We start from the raw sequence: 18081 nt of genomic DNA on the forward strand, positions 1-18081 counted from the left end.
TGTGGTATATGTATATGGTTTGTTTTTTTTTCTGGAGAAACAGCTTACTGGTCCTGGTAGAGTGCTTGCTTAGCACATGCAAAGCCCAGAGTTCAACCTCTAGTATCAAGGAAAAAAAAAAAGAAAGAGGTTGGGGAAAGTTGGCATTCACTAATGTAGAGTCTTGTAATCCATGAACACAGAACGTCTCTGCATTTATCTGGGTCACCTTTGATCTTCTTCATCAGCATTTCTAATTTTCAGTGTACAAATTCTACACGGGCTTTGTCAGATTTAGACCCAAGTATTTCATTTTCGTAGATGCAGCAGCAAATGGCGCTGCGTTTTTAATTTCAGTTTTCACATGTTCATCGTGAATTCAGAGAAATGCAATTGATTTTTATGTGTTGATCTTGTATCCCCAGACCTTGCTAAACTCGCTTATTAGTTCTGGGAGTTTGTAATTATTTTTTATTTGCTTGTTTTTGTCTGCCTCCCTCATCTGGTAGGAACACTCTGGGGCCTTTACCCCTGTTATATTGCCAGTATTAGCACAAAGCCGAAAAGCCCCTGAAGGCACACAGTAAATGTTACTGAAGAAAAGGACAGTGGTCTGACTGTCAAAACTCTAGTGTGGGAACTTTGAGATGAATCTCAAAACATGGCCACTTCTAAAGCCCAATTCTGTCCCTGAACCACCGTGAAGCAGGTCACTACCCTCCACATTCTGCCCAGGACAGGAGCTGAAGTTTCTATGTTGCAGCCTGGACCAATGACTGACCATACCCCACTCTCCCTTACTTGGTACTACCAATCACAGACTGCAGGCCTCTGAAGAGATTCCTGATAGCCAATCACTTCCTATCACAGGACAAACAGCAACCAGTCATTATTCTACCTATTTTAACTCAGGAACCATAGGTCCCTGCTAGTCAACGTGCTTTGGTCTTACACCACCCTGTGGCTTCTTGGAGCGCAGTACATTCTGTGTGGGTTTAATAAGCATCTATTTAGTAGGTCTCTAGCCTCAGCCTCTCCTGAATTCCATTATCCTGGAGACATGGGAAGCCAGGTTCCATCACAGCAGCTCCTCTCCGCTTTCCCAGAGTGGGGCTCAGATCAACTGCATCAGCAACACCGGTCAGAGATTCTAGAGTTAGATCCTGCCTCTGAAGTTTAAGAACTCCATCCAGGTGGGGGCTGACTTAACGGCTCAGGCAATAACAGCGCTTGTCTTGCAAGCATGGGGACCTTAGCTTGATCCTCAGAACATACATAAAAAGCTGAGTGTGAAGGGCTGGAGAGGTAGTTGGGCAGCTGGCTCACAGCTACCCAGGGCATCTGCTACCTCTAGTCTCTCCAGGCCCCTGCATACATGTGCGCACACACACACACACACACACACACACACACACATAGATACAGAGACGTGCTAATTAAATTAAAGTAAATTTTAAAAGAGAAAAAAAGCCAACTCCGGCTGTCCTGGAACTCACTGTGTAGACCAGGCTGGCGTCACAGAGGTCTGCCTGCCTCTGCTCCCCAGTGCTGGGATTAAAGGCATGTGCCACCACTGCCCAGCGGTGGTATGCACTTCTAATTCCAGTGATGGGAAGGCTGTGGCAGATGGTTCCCCGAGGCTCACTGGCCAGCTAACCGAAGCTAGTTAACTAGCCCCAGGCCCTGCATCAAAAACAATGTGTGGATACTAGAAAGATGATTTAGGGGTTAAGAGCACTAGCTGTTCTTACAGAGGACCAGGGTACAATTCCCAGCACCCACACTGCAAGTTTATAACCATCTATAACTCCAGTTATAGGGGAGTCTGATACCCTCTTCTGACTATCAAGGACACCAGGAATGAATGTGGTACACAGATACAACGCCCACAATACTCACACACATGAAAATGAAAAATATAAAATAAGCAAGGTGAAGGGTCCCTAAGGAATAACATCTGTGGTCCTCTGACATCCATGTGTACATGAACAGATACACAAGCACACAAACACAGAGAGAAAGACAGAGAGGGAGAGAGAGACAGAGTCAGAGAGAGACAGAGAAAGAGCAAATTCTGTGTGATTTGGATGCATGCTCAAGTCTGAGAATCAATTCTGCCTGCACATTACAAGGTCCCTCTCTTTTCTTTTTTTGGGATCTTAACTCAAGCTGACCTTGAACTCCTGGCATCATCCTATCTCAGCCTCTTAGCAGCTGAGACTAGGCACACACCCCTGTACCCAGCTTGCAGGGGAGTTTTTTGGGTTTCTTTTGTTGTTGTTGTTGTTTGTTTGTTTTTTGGTTTTTTTTGTTTGTTTGTTTTGTTTTGTTTTGTTTGAGACAGGGTTTCTCTGTATACAGCCTTGGCTGTCCTGGAACTCACTGTAGACCAGGCTGGCCTCAAACTCAGAAATCCGCCTGCCTCTGCCTCACAAGTGCTGGGATTAAAGGCATGGGCCACCACTGCCCAGCTGCAGGGGAGTTTTTAAAAAGTAGCCTCTAGAGCTGGAGAGATGGCTTAGCAGTAAAGAGCACCGACTGCTCTTCCTAGAGGTCCTGAGTTCAATTCCCAGCAACAGGTGGCTCACAGCCATCTGTAATAAGATCTGGTGCCCTGTTCTGGCTTGCAGGTATACGTGCAGGCAGAACACTGTATACACAATAAATAAATAAATTTTTAAAAAAAGTTCTATCAGCAGGAACCCAGAGTGAGCATTTCTTTTTTTACACTTCGCAAATGGTCATAGGGAAGAATGAATCACTGGTTTTGACTCCAATGAAACACCCATCCCATGATAGGTTGTGGTGGCGCAGGCCTTTAATCCCAGCACTCGGGAGGCAGAGGCAGGTGGATCTCTGAGTTTGAGGCCAGCCTGGTCTACAGAGTGAGTTCCAGGACAGCCAGGACTACAAAGAGATACGCTGCCTTGAAAAAACAAAAACAGACAGAGAACCCATCACGTGGGAGTGGGCTGGAGATGGCTCGGCAGCTAAGACTGCTGGCTACTCTTGAAGACTTCAGTTTGGTTCCTAATACCAGGTTGGCCTTGAACTCACAGAGATCTACCTGCCTCTGCCTTCTAAGGTCTGGGATTAAAGGCATGCCCCATCATGCCCAGCTAAAATAAAATCTTAAAAAAAAAAAAAAATCAACCACATACTGGCTATGAGGCCCCACCTCCAGAAGGTACTTCCAAATCTGCCTCCTAAACAACTTCCCATTTGCATTTCCATCCTTGACTCCTCCTACTGCTTCAGGAGCAGGGCCCCCTGCCACGACAGCCCTTGTTACCTGGGAGTATATCAATATGCAGAAGGACTCCAACTAGAACTGCCTAGAAAGCAGAGGTTCTGGGATTTCTCCCCACCTTTCCCACGGAACTTCCCATCGGTTATTCTTCAGCCACTCATTCAGACACCTTGCCTCATGTTTCCTGAAAACCTTCCAGCAGAGATGGATGGACAAAAGCTCTGGCTTGCGAGGCAGACATAACCGATCGATCCCCCCATCGATGGCATTCCCCACGGTGTGCCATCCTGCCTGCAAAGATTCACACTGCACCTCCGCACTCCAAGATGGGCCATAGCAAAGGACTCTGTTTAACAGGTTTAATGCGTGCTCATCACAAGCTTCACTAACTTTGCCTACAGCCTCACCTCCAAGGTTTCAAAGTTACGTCCACTAGGTAGACACAGCACACTGGAGGGAAGTCTAAAACCTAGCAAACCACTTTTTTTTTCCTTAAGGTTTTTACGTAGGTATGTGAGTACACTGACACTCTCTTCAGACACACCAGAAGAGGGCATCGGGTTCCATTACAGATGGTGGTGAGCCACCATGTGGTTGCCCGAAATTGAACTCAGGACCTCTGGAAAAAGCAGTCAGTTGCTCTTAACCACTGAGCCATCTCTCCAGCCCAGCAAACCACCAACTTTGACTCTTCAAATTTACACCCTATCTCACGGTCTCTTCTCACATCTCTCCTTCAACATGTCTTCCACAGTCACAAACCCTGGATCAGACTTACACAACCCGAACCAACAGCACCAGATCCCTGCTTGGCCTCTCCTGGCTGGCCCATCTGCCCTGCACAGCTATGCCTCATAGCTTACAAATGCTTTCGCAGTGGCCTCTCACCCCCAAGTATACCTCGGTACAGTGAGCTGGAATTAAGTTAAGATACTGAGCCCCACTCTTCCAGAGAGCATCCGCATGTGTCTGGCACCCAGTAGGCACTCAGCCAATGTTTGATGGATTACAAACACAGACCCCCAACCAGCGAGAGCAAGCACCAGACTGTGCGGATCTTGCCAAGAGAATGTGTTATGGAAACAGCAAGGGCCAGACCGATCCAAAGACCTTTGTGATGGCAGTGTTATTCATCAAACTCCGCACAAATAGGCCGGGAGAGAGGTCAGACTTGCTTGGCCAGAAAATGCCAGTTGTCTTCCAATTCTTTCCCAACCCGAACAACAAGGCACAATGTAACTGCTCTTTTCAGAGAGGATGCCCGGTCCTCGCTGCTGCCTCAGATGGCAAAGGCAACAGGTTCTGGATTACCTGGATAACCCTGGGCTCACCTTCGCTGGCCCCTATCTTAGGGCTAACCACAAAGGAGGTCAATAACTTTTAACATCTAGAACCTAGGGCAGCAGTTCTCAACTGGTGGGTCACAACCCCTTTGACGGTTGCACAACCCTTGCACAGGGATGGCAGATCCAACCAACTATCTTGCTTTTTAGATATTTACACCATGACTTACAACAGTAACAAAATTACAGTTATGAAGTAGCAAAGCAATAACTTAAGGGTTGGGGGTCATCACAACACGAGGAACTGTATTATAGGGTCAGAGCACTAGGTGGGTTGAAAACCATTGGCCAAGTGTTAGCGCAAAAGTACAGACTCCCAGGAACTCAATCTTTCTCTGGGTCTTGCTTCTTTTTTTATTCTGACGTATCATGGACTCTACTGAATAATGGGGTATTGATGACTTTTTGTTTTGTTTTGTTTTTTCGAGACAGGGTTTCTCTGTATAGCCCTGGCTGTCCTCACTCTGTAGACCAGGCTGGCCTCGAACTCAGAAATCCACCTGCCTCTGCCTCCCAAGTGCCGGGATTAAAGGCGTGCGCCACCACTGCCTGGCATGACTTCTTATGTTATAGGACAGTGTCTCTTCACTGGAAAAAGTTAGCTCGTTGGAGATACTGAGTGATATCTGGAGACAGTTTTTGATTGTTTTAATGGGGGCAGGGGTCATCTTGTCATCTGGTGGGTAGAGAGAGACCAGGGATACGGCTAAATGTCTCTCAACGCACAGGATATCTCTATCCAAGCAAATAATTACTTGCCCCCCCCCCCCATTATCAATAGTGTTGAGGCTAGGAAACCCTATAGTTTTACTCTTAAGGAAAAAAACCTCAGGAGTCCACAAGCCTGCAGATTCCTCTACAGTTCCAGAGTGCCCTCACCAGCCCCGTTCCCTGTAGCCTCAGCATGAGGTTCTGCTTTCACCTTGCCCAGGTTCGCATACAAACCTTCCGATGCCGGTGGACAGGATGGCAGTGGACGTCTTCAGTTCCTCATAGAGATCTGCGCCATTTAAGGGGAAAGCGGAGAACTGCGCCAGCAACACCCTCCTCAGGGCAACCAGGGCCTGCCAATAGGGCAGCGGACACTCAGGCTCCAGGGCGGCCAAACTGCCTAAGAGCAGCTGCCCCGCGGAGCACTCCAGGTCTAGCGCCCCGCTCTATCAATTCCTAGGAACTCTGATCCTGCAGCGTGGGGAGCAGCTGGAAGACCGGGTTGGGATCGATCTTGCAGATCGCAAGCTCACCTTGTACGACAAGCCACACTTCTGGGCTACCTCCTCCAAGTCAGCAGCTGCCAGGTCTGCCACTGGAAAGAGAGTAAGTGCAACTGATTGGCCACAGGAACGGCTTAGCCTTGCCATGCTTGCCTTTTCCTCTGTTGTGAAATGGGATTAAGGTCTTATTCTACTTCCGATGTCGAGCACGCAGACCCTGGTGCAGGACCCGGCAAGGGGCCCAGCACTCAGTAAAATCCTCTGCCTCGACTGTTACGAACCCATCTTCCCCAGGAAGTCAGAGGAGTGCGGGCCCTCCTGTTAGAGCAAAAGGTACGTGTACCAAGACCACGGCGCCGACCCCCGGAATTGAGCCCATGAGGTCACCTGTTTTGATCTTTCGGCCCCTCAGAAGCTGGACGGTCTCCTCGGTGAGGCCCGGGCACAGCCCCGCCCTGAGCATGCCCATATTCCCTGCAAACCCTGGGGGGCTGTCACGTGGCGCTCGCCGAGTCCCCCACTCTGGGTATTCCTCAGTTCTACTTAAGGAAAAGGTCCTGGCATGCCAGCGCGGGACCAAGGGGCGGGAAGAGGATGCAAGTCGGGGTGAGGGTCACTAACCCTTCCCAACTCGCAGGACCCCAGCGCCCTGGACCCGCCCCCTCCCGGCCGACGCTTCCGGGTTCCGCTTCTGGAGCGTCTTTCGTGGGCCAGGCCTGCAGCGCCATCTGCTGACCATAGGAGCAAACGCGGCGGCCTTGCGACTCGAGCCAGCCACCTGCAAGTCGCAGAGCTGCGCTGGGTACTGGTCACTGTGTACACACATGCACAGAGACACAGAGACAGAGACAGAGCAGACACACACACACACACACACACACACACACACACAGACACACACACAGACACACACACACACTCTTCCAATGAGTCTCTTGTGTATACCAGCCTCTATTTGCAAAGGAAGGGGACACTCTTCACTTTACCTAACTCAATATTTAGAGTGAAGCATCTCTGACTTCTAGTAGCATTCATGTTAAGGAGACAATGAAAAGGAATCAATTCAGATCATTACAGATTGTATGATCAAGCTGAGATCCAGAGAAGTTCACAGAGAGCACCTGTGTCCCTGTATTTTCCAAACTTATCAAGTTTTATCTTATATAAGTTTTATATAGATGCCTGCATGGATGTCTATGCAACTCTGGCATGCCTGGTACCCAAGGCAGCCAGAAGGGAGTGTCAGATTCCCCTGGACTGGAGTTACAGATGGTTATGAGCCACCACCATATGGGTTCTGGTCTTCTGGAAGAGCAATCAGTGCTCTTAACCACTTAGCCATTTCTCTAGCCCGATATTTTCCAAAGGTTTTAGTGGGATTAGGGGAATGCTTGAGTATATAAAATATAGTTTACTATTTTGAAATGTTTTGTTTGTTTGTTTGTTTGTTTTGAGACAGGATTTCTCTGTATAGCCCTGGCTGTCCTGGAACTCACTCTGTAGACCAGTCTGGCCTCGAACTCAGAAATTTGCCTGCCTCTGCCTCACAAGTGCTGGGATTAAAGGCATGTGCCACTACTACCTGGCTTGAAATTTTTTTTTTCCACACCTAGCAGAAGAAATAAAGCAGTTTCACAAACCTACAAGTAAGGTTCTATTTCTGCCTGTATTTTGTAGTTGAAAGAATTGGGGCTCAGTAAGATTGTTATTCTCCGAGTTACACAGCTAGGAAGCACAGAACCAAATCTCAAGTCCACATCCAACTGCAAAGCTGGTGTTATACAACTTCCTCCCTTCTCGGAAGTTGTGAGTATGCTTTCTAAGACCTGTACTCTGGTTCTCTTCATAGCAGAGAAGTATGGCTCACTTTTAGAAATACCTCCCCATGTTCACCATTATCTCTCAGTCTTTCAAGGTGTTTGAAATCCTAGCCCTAAAGCCAGCTACTCTGTGAGCTACGGCCTGCAGTAAGCTTTCACTGTGCCTAAGTTAATGGCTACGGAGGGATTTGCTGCTTAGATCCCCAGACAGAGAGCCTTAGAAGCATCAGTAGGCAAAGGCCTCCTCTTCAAAGTCTGTGTTGGTTCAAGCCAAGTGGTGGTCTCTCCGTCACTAGCCTGCTACCCCTCCCTGGACAGCTCTAAGGGGGCACAGGTGTTAAGCCTTTTGAAGTCCTCAGAAGAGGACCTAGTAGCTGTAACTGCAAATGTGGCCTAGAGGGGGCCACGTGTGCTGGAAGGAGATATGACATTTGTTTCTTGGCTCAAGCCCACCCCTAACCCAGGCTTTCGGTCTGTCCAGCTGCACAGTAAAGCTCCTATCAAGGGGAGGCGGGCCCCTGATTGTTACACTCCGTGATGATTGTGAAGTCAGAACACTGCAAACCCATCTCACTCAAAGGAAGGGTGGGACCTTGGCCTCAGTTTTCTCTGCTTCCTACCACCAGGTTGTCCTGCAGGGTGGTGACAACCCTGCACCCCACCCACACCAGATGGCGACGGTATTCTGTAAAGTGGGGGGTGGGGAGGAGGCTGTACCGAAGAAGGAAGCCTTCAACATTATGAATGTGATCGACCAACTGCCAAAGCCCTGTCCAAACCCTAAGTTTATTAACCGGTCCATGGCTACCAAAGGCCTCCTGCTTCCCTCAAGACGCAGCTTGGAAGAAAACCCTGATATCATGTAAGATACAATTTGGGGTCCTCTTTTCTAAGGCTGGAGAAGCTTTGTGGTCCACTGTGGCGGGTCCCTCGGGGAGGAACATATCCGGAGGTTCCCGTGCACCCGCCCTGAGTCCCACATCAGTTTTGAGAGCATGTGGGTTCCCCATTTTAAGGTGACCTTCCTGGACTGCTTGCCCCTCTGTGCCATCCCTGCCTTCTCTCTCCTCATTTCTCTCACTTTAATGCCACGTCTGCTTTCTAGCTGAGGTTCACTGGTCTGCTAAGTAAGTCTGAATTTTCTCTACTTCATACCACAAAACTCACCCCCACCTCGGTGAGAAATATGACCCAGCATCAAGTTGGGTGATGCGGAGCTGGTAAGCATAGCCCCTGCCCCCAACAAATGTCAGGCCTGGTGCCAGTGGTGTCAGTGGTGGGGGACATCAGGCAATAAAGAAGGAGATACAGTACAGCCTAGTAAATGCCATCACAGGGCAGCTTGAGAAGCCAAGGGCTTGATTTAGCCGGGGAAAAGGTGCAGAAAAAGGAGACTTCTTAGAGGAAACGGTGTGCAGGGTGATTACTGAGGAAATAGTACAGGCCCATTGAAGTGACCCATGAATGGGCCCGGGCTTAGGACAATGTTCTGTTATCACTGTCTTCAGCTACTATGTGGATGCTGGGAACTGATCTCAGGTCCTCTACAAGAGCAGCCAGAGCTCTTAACCACTGACCTCAGACATGAAATCTTTTATAATTCCTTTTTAAAAAAAATGTATTTTTTTAAAAAATGTATTTATTTATAAAGGCGGTGGTCTGGTCTACAGAGTGAGTTCCAGGACAGCCAAGGCTACACAGAGAAACCCTGTCTTGAAAACAAACAAACAAACAAACAAAAAGTATTTGTTTCATGTATGTGAGTACACTGTCACTGTCTTCAGACACTCCAGAAGAGGACCTCAGATCCTGTTACAGAGGGCTGTGAGCCACCGTGTGGTTGCTAGGAATTGAACTCAGGACCTCTGGAAGAGCAGTCAGTGTTCTGAACTGCTGAGCCATCTCTCCAGCTCCTATAGTTCCTTTTTAAATATTTAAATGTTATTTATTTATTTATTTATTTATTTATTTTTGTTTTTGAAGACAGAGTTTCTCTGTGTAGCCCTGTTCTGGAACTTGCTCTGTAGACCAGGCTGGCCTCTAACTCAGAGATCTGCCTGCCTTTTCCTCCTGAGTGCTGGGGTTAAAGGCATGTGCCACCACTGCCCAGCTCCAGTAGCGGACTCTGAAATGGAGATTCTTAGGACAGTCTGAATAAATGATGTCAGCATCCTTACACTTCAGCCTACAAATACCGGACTTAAAGAACATCTGCTTTGGGGATGGAGAGATGGCTCAGTGGTTAAGAGCACCAACTTCTCTTCCAGAGTTCAATTCCCAGCAACCACATGGTGACTCACAACCATCTGTAATGGGATCCAATGCCCTCTTCTGATGTGTGTCTGAAGATGGCTATACTGTACTCATATAATAAAAATAAATTAATTTAAAAAATCTGTTTTAAATGTCCAGTGTGGGCTGGGGGGTGAGTGTTTTAGACTCATCCAGCTGTCTCAGGAGTTTGTGGATTAGAGCTGAGGGAGGGCATATGGCCCATGAAGAAAACAGGAATTTGTAAGCTGGAGTGAACTAAGGTAGAAAGGTAGAGAGGGACCTGTTACACACCAGGAAATCTCAGCTGGTAGAAATTAAATTGAAAATAATATCGAGACACATTCAGAAGCCACAGAGCACATCCCAGGCGAGGATTGATTGGTCTGTGATGTTTGGGTTTAGTTATAGGTATGTATCAATCAAACTTGTTTTTAAGGATTTGAAAGCTATTTTTTGTTTGATTGGTACACTTCATCACCAAGACAATGCAGGGTCATGTATTTCTTTTTTTTCGGGGGAGGGGGGGCGGTGAGACAGAGTTTCTCTGTATAGCTCTGGCTGTCCTGGAACTCACTCTGTAGACTAGGCTGGCCTCGAACTCAGAAATCTGCCTGCCTCTGCCTCCCAAGTGCTGGGATTAAAGGCAAGTGCCACCACCGCTCAGCTATGTATTTCTTTTGTAACAGCAAAGAATAGTAACAATACACACTTCCATGCAGGGACTGGAGAGATGGCTCAGACTTAAGTACATTGGCTGATCTTCCTGAGGACCAGGGTTAAGTTTCCAGCATCCACATGATGTCCGAACTATCTGTAACTGTAGTTCCGGTGGATCCAATGTCTCCTTCTGGCCACTGTACGCCTGTGATGTACATACATCCATGTAGGTAAAGTGCCAACACACATAAAGAGCAACAAACATTCATGCCACACACACAAAAAAACATGAAACAGACAAAAGGGCCAAAGCCTCTGCTGTGTGTGTCAGTACAGACAGATCAAAGCACGACATGGAGCAAGAGCCAGGTTTTGGATAGGTATTGCTGGATGATACCTTTTATTTATATAGAGTCTAGAGACATGAAAAACATGCAAAGTAATGGGTCTTGCCTCAGGTTAACATACATATGCAGCAAGCCTAAGACGGCACATAGTGAATAATAATAATAAAAAAAGAACCTCTTACACTGCTGGCCGCTGCAGGATATGTGTTATACCAGGGAAATGTTAGTGATCTCCCCCCTCCCCCAAAACCAGATAGGAGCTGATCTGATGCAACTCACAGCAGGGTCTTTATTCTATTCGAGCTAGCGTGGCTGCCCCCAACGCACCACCGTCATGCAGGACAGTTTTGGTGTGTGTGTGTGTGTTGGGGGAAGAACTCCAAATGTCTATGGGGCAAGGCTTTATAGTAAGCAGCAAGTAGGGAGTGCATGTGCAAGCATCTAACTGGAAAGCCACTGTGGCCTTTAGCATAATTGGCTGGTGCTGGGAGTCATATCATAAACTTAATTTCTGCTCCCCTCTGCATTGGTGGTCGTTGGGCAGGGGTTGGGCTTGTAACCTGGGGTCCAGGTTTGTTGGAGGAATAACCTGGAGATTCTGGTCTTGTTGGGGGTGTAACCTGGAACTGGAGCTAGGATTGGGTTTTGTTGGAGGGCAACTTGGAGACTAATGCTGGGTACCAGCCTGTTAGTCTACCTGAGTTCAGACTTAGATCAGGTAGTCTGAATTTAAAAAGATTTGCCATCTCATATGTAGTTTGAGAGGAGAGGTGTCCAGGGGGTTGTTAGTAAGACCAATATTTTTTAATTTCCGAAAGTGTAACATGTTACTTTTGGTGTGTGTCTAAAATACCTCCTAATTTAAAAAAAAAAAAAAAAAAGTACAAATGGGTGATGTTTTAGTTACTGTTCTGTTGCCGTGAGGAGGCACCGCGACTAAGGCAGCTGATAGAAGGAAGCACTTAATTGTGAGCTTGTTTATGATGTCAGAGGACTAGTCCATTATCATCATGGCAGGAAGCATGCTTGCAGGCAGGCAGGTGTGGTCTTGGAGAATAGCTGAGATCTTACATCTGATCCCCAAGTTACAGACTGGTGATGGGGTGGGGTTGGGGCGGGGGGAGGCTAGTGCTAGCTTTTGAAAACTCAAACCCTACCCACAGTCACACATCTCCAACAAAACCATACCTCCTTCAACAAGGCCATACCTCCTAATCCTTCCCTAACAGTTTCTCTAATTGGGGACCAAGCATTCAAACATATAAGCTTATGGGAGATTACCACTCAAAGCACTGCAGGGGAATGATAGTTTTTGTTTGTTTGTTTTGCTTTTCTTTGCTTTTTACTCTTTTGTTGAGTCAAGGGTCTCATTATATAGCCTGGACTGGCTTGGAACATTTGATCCTTTTGCCTCAGCCTCTGGGGTGCTAGAATTACAAGTGTGTTTGTGCCACCATACCCAGTGGAATAAGAGAATTCAATATACATATATATATATGCATATATATGTATATATATATTGCACATAGTACAGACTATTAATTTCACATGCTTCATAATTAATAGTGTTAGATATCATTAAAACATAAGTAAATAAAATTAAAAATAATCATAAAGAAGCGTTAGCAAAAAAAATAGTTTAATTTATTGCCTTTTTATTAGATACTTGCAGATATTTCCCTTCACTCTGATCAGTTGGCTGTGGTCATTTTCTGGGACACTTGCACCCCATTTTGGTGGGAGGATTCAGCTTTAGCAGTTTCAAAAACTGTGCTTCTCGGAACACCTAATATCAGAAACATCTGTCCTAGCACTTAGGAGGCAGAGTCAGGCGGATTTCTGAGTTCGATGCCAGCCTGGTCTACAGAGTGAGTTCCAGGACAGCCAGGGCTATACAGAAAAACCCTGTCTCAAAATACCAAAAAAAGAAAAATATATATATATCAGAAACATCTGAAGACCTTATTTAAAATGCAGCTCCTGTCCCTACTGGGGACCAGGAGTCAAGAATATGCAATCTTAGTGAGCACCCTGTGAATGTCAGGCCCTGCTGTTGGTTTATCTGCACCCCCAAGCTATCTCACAGTTGGGGATGCAGATAAACTGAGCCCCCAGTGCATGTGTTCAGGGTTCCCCAGGCTGGATGCGTTGGGACATCTGACATCCTCCATCTGACGTACATATCCTTCTTGCTCCAGGATGCAGATGCCAGTGGAAGATTCTGAATACAGCTCAGATGACACCAGTATGTCTCCTGTACCATCCACTATGATGAACCCCATCAAAATGACTGTGACCCAGCCCAATAGCAGCTTCTTTGCCGGCATCCTGGAGGGTGAGCTGAATAAACTCAGTTTATCATCAGTGGTCAAGAATGCAGAAAAGGATAATCTGGCCATCTGCTCTAAGTCCCAAATGACCACCAGGGGCCTACTGGACCTTGACAATCCTGCCCTGGACACAGACACCTCCTCAACACGCTCTGAGTCTTCTGTGGTCATGGATGTGCCGGAGGTTCCGTTCATTTGCGAACACACTGTTGGCGATTCCACAGCTGTGGTACGTTTTTCTCTGGGCAACGGCTTACTGTAGACACTGAACTAAGCTCTGTGGGGAGTGTGAGGGAATAGCCTCTGCATTCTGACCTCTAGTTCATGGTTTAGGAAGGGCAACAGGAGGACGTGCATCTATGTAACTTCAGTGTGGGATGAAATGGGCTCATTGCTTCCCTGTTCAATGCAGAAGAGAGTGGGATCGAGTTGGTCAGGAATTCAGAAAGGTTACTTCCAGCTCATGTCAGGCTGGGAACTGGAAAGTGTAGAAGTGAGTGAGCAACAGCCTCGGTGTGTCCCGGGGGCTTCTGGCAGGCCACCTTGGCAATATCTAGACTCCATCCCTAGAGGGTTTGAGGGAGGCCTGACAATATGCATTGTTTACATAGTCCCAGGTAAGGGAAATGCTGTTGTAACTACTGAGAAATCTGAGTCAGATTTCAAGTCTGTGTGACAACCTCTCTATAGTTAGTAGTTTTCAGCTGACCCCTTCATCCCCGTGCTGCAAGGCACTTGGGTGTACTTCCCTCTAGACCTGAGCGAGCCCCAGTAGGAAGAGGAATGCAAAGGCCATTGTGATGCCTCCCACCCCCACATACCCCATGGGCCAGGCCAGACCTGAGGAAGCCTGGGTTCTCTCTTCGCTTAGATTTCCTGGACTTATGCTGCAGGCAAGCAGCAGGTCAGTTTCTACCAGGTGCTGCTGCAGGAGTCAACCAAATTAGGTGACAAGGGGTCGCCCAAGGTCAAGAACCGCCCCTGGATCTTCAATAAGATCCTTGGTACCACTGTCAAGCTGATGGAACTGAAGTCAAACACGAGTTACTGCCTTACTGTCCGGGCTGCCAACACAGCAGGAGTGGGGAAGTGGTGCAAGCCCTATAAGGTGAGTCTTGAAGGCAGAAAGGCACAGGACTAGGGAGGGAAGGCAGATCAAGAGATATCAAGCTACTGGGCAGTGATGGCTCATGCCTTTAATCCCAGCACTTGGGAGGCAGAGGCAGGTGGATTTCTGAGTTCAAGGTCAGCCTAGTCTACAGAGTGAGTTCCAGGACAGCCAGGGCTACACAGAGATAGCAAGCTGAAGGTCAGAACCATTGGCCCAGATGGTGAGTAAGTACAAGGGGGTGGTGATGGGCAAAAATCATGTCCTTGCTTGCTTTCCTTATGCCTGGGCCAAAACACATTAATTCCAGACTACTGTTCCCTGAAAGGCTTATGGGTCAAACTGTTCCAGGCCTATTAGAAATGCAAACTGGTAATTATAGTAATATCACGTTCATTTTCCAAAGCCACAGGTTCTCACATTCCTTAATTCCAGTAATTGTTAGTGGACCAAGAGTTGAGATGGGAAAATGGAAGAGACCATAGGGAACAGCTTGTAGTTGTCAAAGGGTTAGGGTAGAGAGAACCCCACAGTGACTGGGTGGTGTAACACTAAGATCTCACTTAACAGCAAGAGGGTGATGGAGATGACAGAGACAAAGCTAGTCCCGGAAGGCATCCTGAGAGTGTTTTGTTCCATTTCAGTTCGCAACCGTGTCTACTGACTTCAACAGCTTTCCTGAGAACAATCCCATTCAGGTCACCGTGCAGCGTAGACAACCTCATCGGAGAACTGTGTCCATGACGATGGAGGAGATGCGGAGGCTGGAGGATCTGGAATACCTATATCCATATTAAGGGGTGTGGGTTGAGGCTATCCCTTGCCCACTGTCTGCCTTGACTCTGGGTCCTCAGGAACCAGAACCATGAGATATACTGTACTATCAAGCACCAAGCCAAAGAACCACTAGTTATCCACCAGTCTAGGGCCTGGGGCTGATATATTGGAACCTCAACCCTGGGTCGGAGCCATGGATAGACAGGAGCCCATTTACCTAGTGCCATCTTGGGCTGGTGCCAGACTCAGTCACTGCCCATCAGCTGCTAGGCACCCTCCTTTTTCCCTGACCTGGGCTGGCTCCAGGTCCCCCATTAAAGAACTGAAGGCCCATACAGCACCCTGAAACTCTGCTTCCTGTTGCCACAAGCCTAAGGCTGGGCCAGAGCACAGGTCTCATCAGAACTGGCTGTCCACAGCAGGTAGAATGAGAATAAGGATGGCCGGGTGACAGGGTGACACGCAAGACTAAATGCCCGGCTTTAGGGGAATGTTCTGGCTGAATCCTTGCTTATGAATCCTTATGAAGTCCAAGGTCATTGTCTCCTCCTAGCTAGCTCATCCTAAGGTGAGGCCTTTTGAGCATGGGTGCAGGATCGCTGTGACACACGCGTGCCTGACACCGGGCAAATCTAACTGGTGGTCCCTGTGCCTCTCACGCAGCCCTATTCTGATGGGAGAGGAGAAGCTGAACATTCAGCCGGGTGATGTGCCAAATGTAAAAGCCCCTAAGGGAGGCAGGAAGCATAAAGATCTATTACCAGGCAGACCCAGAGATCTCTCCACAGAGGACTGGAGGCCGTGAACAGACAATGCCGAGCCCCAGCTAATGACACAGCAATCGACACTAGGTTCTTGCAGGGCAGAAGTCTCGGCCAAGGCCTGAAAGACTGGGGATACCCTTCATTCCTTCAAGGTCCTCTGAGAACACAGTCCCTCCTGATACTGCGCTCATGTCATCTAGAGCTGTCCCACACCAACTGCCACCCTGCTGGCCATCCTCTGCGATGGCCCTGGCATTCCTCTCTAGCCTGAGGGCCTGGCACAATGCTGGGTGGGGATCTAGCAGAGGCAGGAGAGGCACTGGTAAGACTGTCATCTAATACCAGAGTCCCCATGAACAGGCTGAGAACGGGGTCGCTAGATGTGTGTACTTTTTAGTTTGTGCAAACGGGCATCTGGCAGGATGACCACGGACATCACAGCCTTAGCCTTTCCACTGGCCACTGGCTTCCCCCTTACTGTGAAGCTGCAAAGGGCAGCTTCCTGATCAGCCTGGGCTGCTGTCATCTAGTGCAAGGGAGGGGCTGGATGGACCCTCTCAGAATCCTTGACTCAGCGAAGGGGTTCTAGGGCAAGAAGCTGCAACATGAACACAAAATATAAGTTATTTATTTGGCCACATAGCCTAGGGTCTGGGCCTGCAGAGGTGACCCTTGGAAAAGGACACGGGAGCCAGAGGCCTGGCGTTCCCAATGCTGTTAGCCAGGAAGTGCCCATGGCTTAGGTCCACGTTGTAACGCCCTGACTGTCATGCACTGGAGACCTGTCCTGGGCAGGTAGCCATGTGCATTCCTTGGTTTCTGGCAGGGCAGGCAGAGGCAGAGTCCAGGTAGGGGTCAGGAAGCTGTAGATTCATCTTCTCCATCTGTGGGGGAAAGGAAAGGCACAGAGGGATCCATGCTGCCTACGGCCATGTCAAGAGCCTGGCACCGGCTCTAGCTCTGAAACTCAACTGTGGACCCACAACACACCTCAGCCAGTCCTGCCCTGGGACGCCACTGTGCCTACTGCCAAGCCTCTAATTGCCGTCACAAGCACAGTCTTTTAGGTGTGACCTTCCTGTCACACGGCCAGGGAGAACCAGGATCTGAACCCAGGTCCCACAACTGCAAAGCCTGGCACCTTAGCAATGAACTACTGCATTGTGGAGACCTCTACAGGTTCTCCCAGAGTCTCCATATGCCCCTATCTCTACCTCCCATGGAGAATCTGGCTCTAGAGCCAAAGAGCAGAGAAGAGCGAGCCAGTGTGGGTCAGGAGAACCAAACCCCCCAGCTTCTACCACAGTCCCACTCACATCCGGAGGCACTTGTCTTTCCCGCCGCTTGCTACTCTCTGGCCATCTGGACTCCAGTCAACAGCATACACCTACGCAGAGGAAGGGGTCAGACAGTGAAGAGCTCAGAGCCAGGGCCAGGGCCAACCGCAGCCTCCACGCAGTGAGCCTTACCTCATCGGCATGGCCAGGCAGGTCTGTGGCCAGTTTCTGGGCCTTCACATCCCACACCTTCAGCGTGCTGTCGCTGCTGCCACTGACCAGCAATCGGCTGTCAGCTGACCAGGCAATCTGGTACACAGCGGCCACGTGGCCACGCAGGGAAGCTAGGTACCTGGGCCAGGGGAAGCCAGTGATAGGTATTAGATCTTCAACACGTCCTCCGTCTCCACAACAGTGGCGCTCACCTTGGCTACCTGCTAGCACTGCCTGGGTCCCATGCTGGACCGCTTTTGATCATTAGCTATTACTGTTTTGTGAAACTTCTCCAGCTGAGTGGGTCTGAGGCTCCCTCTTGCTCAGCCTCCAGGCCCGCATGACACCACCTGCTTAGCCCATCTGCCTGGTGTCCTCCAACCTAGCAGGTGCAGCTGACGGGTGGTGTGGCTGTGAACAGTGGTTCAGGCCCAGCTGGAGCTTTCAAGTTAATAGAGTCTAGCTGTGCTGTCTGGTTAAGCCATTAAGACTCAATGATCTAAAGGATCTGAACAACCACTTCTTAAAGAACTGCTGTGTGAAAATACACAGTGATGATAGATATCCCTTCTCTTTTCCTACACATCATGCCCCTTCTCCACCCACTAATGGCTGGCGCACCACACCCCCTCATCTCAGGGCCTCTCGGACTTTAGCTGGCAGCACAATCCTCAGGCGACCTTATCGGACTCATATTCTGATTCACAAGGTTCAGACTAGAGTCTATA

The 18081-nt window shown here is 48.6% G+C and overlaps 3 protein-coding genes across 4 annotated transcripts in view; 1 reads left to right on the forward strand and 2 right to left on the reverse strand.

The window, feature by feature from the left end:
* Window positions 1-6450, reverse strand: part of Rad51d (RAD51 paralog D) — a 15077-nt gene extending 8627 nt beyond the window's left edge. Inside the window, exons 1-3 of the mRNA XM_031353250.1 lie at window positions 6174-6450; window positions 5817-5878; window positions 5518-5636 (exon numbers count right to left, since the gene is read on the reverse strand). Coding sequence (XP_031209110.1) covers window positions 5518-5636; window positions 5817-5878; window positions 6174-6255 — 263 coding nt within the window. The 5' untranslated portion in view covers window positions 6256-6450. The remainder of the gene's footprint in view (window positions 1-5517; window positions 5637-5816; window positions 5879-6173) is intronic.
* A 1734-nt stretch (window positions 6451-8184) lies between these two features.
* Fndc8 (fibronectin type III domain containing 8) lies at window positions 8185-15437 on the forward strand. Of its 2 annotated transcripts, none has more exons than XM_031352616.1 (4): window positions 8185-8468; window positions 13083-13443; window positions 14086-14322; window positions 14967-15437. In XM_031352616.1, exons 1-4 carry the CDS (start codon window positions 8278-8280, stop codon window positions 15117-15119), a joined length of 942 nt encoding a protein of 313 aa, XP_031208476.1. In that variant the 5' UTR covers window positions 8185-8277; the 3' UTR covers window positions 15120-15437. The 2 variants fall into 2 exon arrangements, with proteins under 2 accessions (XP_031208476.1, XP_031208477.1); XM_031352617.1 differs by lacking the exon at window positions 8185-8468 and adding an exon at window positions 10633-10767.
* Window positions 15438-16473: 1036 nt separating this feature from the next.
* Window positions 16474-18081, reverse strand: part of Nle1 (notchless homolog 1) — an 8917-nt gene continuing 7309 nt past the window's right edge. Inside the window, exons 11-13 of the mRNA XM_031352615.1 lie at window positions 17333-17492; window positions 17180-17250; window positions 16474-16747 (exon numbers count right to left, since the gene is read on the reverse strand). Coding sequence (XP_031208475.1) covers window positions 16735-16747; window positions 17180-17250; window positions 17333-17492 — 244 coding nt within the window. The 3' untranslated portion in view covers window positions 16474-16734. The remainder of the gene's footprint in view (window positions 16748-17179; window positions 17251-17332; window positions 17493-18081) is intronic.

Source organism: Mastomys coucha, unplaced genomic scaffold (assembly GCF_008632895.1).
Source record: "Mastomys coucha isolate ucsf_1 unplaced genomic scaffold, UCSF_Mcou_1 pScaffold5, whole genome shotgun sequence".
Taxonomy (NCBI): Eukaryota; Metazoa; Chordata; class Mammalia; order Rodentia; family Muridae; genus Mastomys; species Mastomys coucha.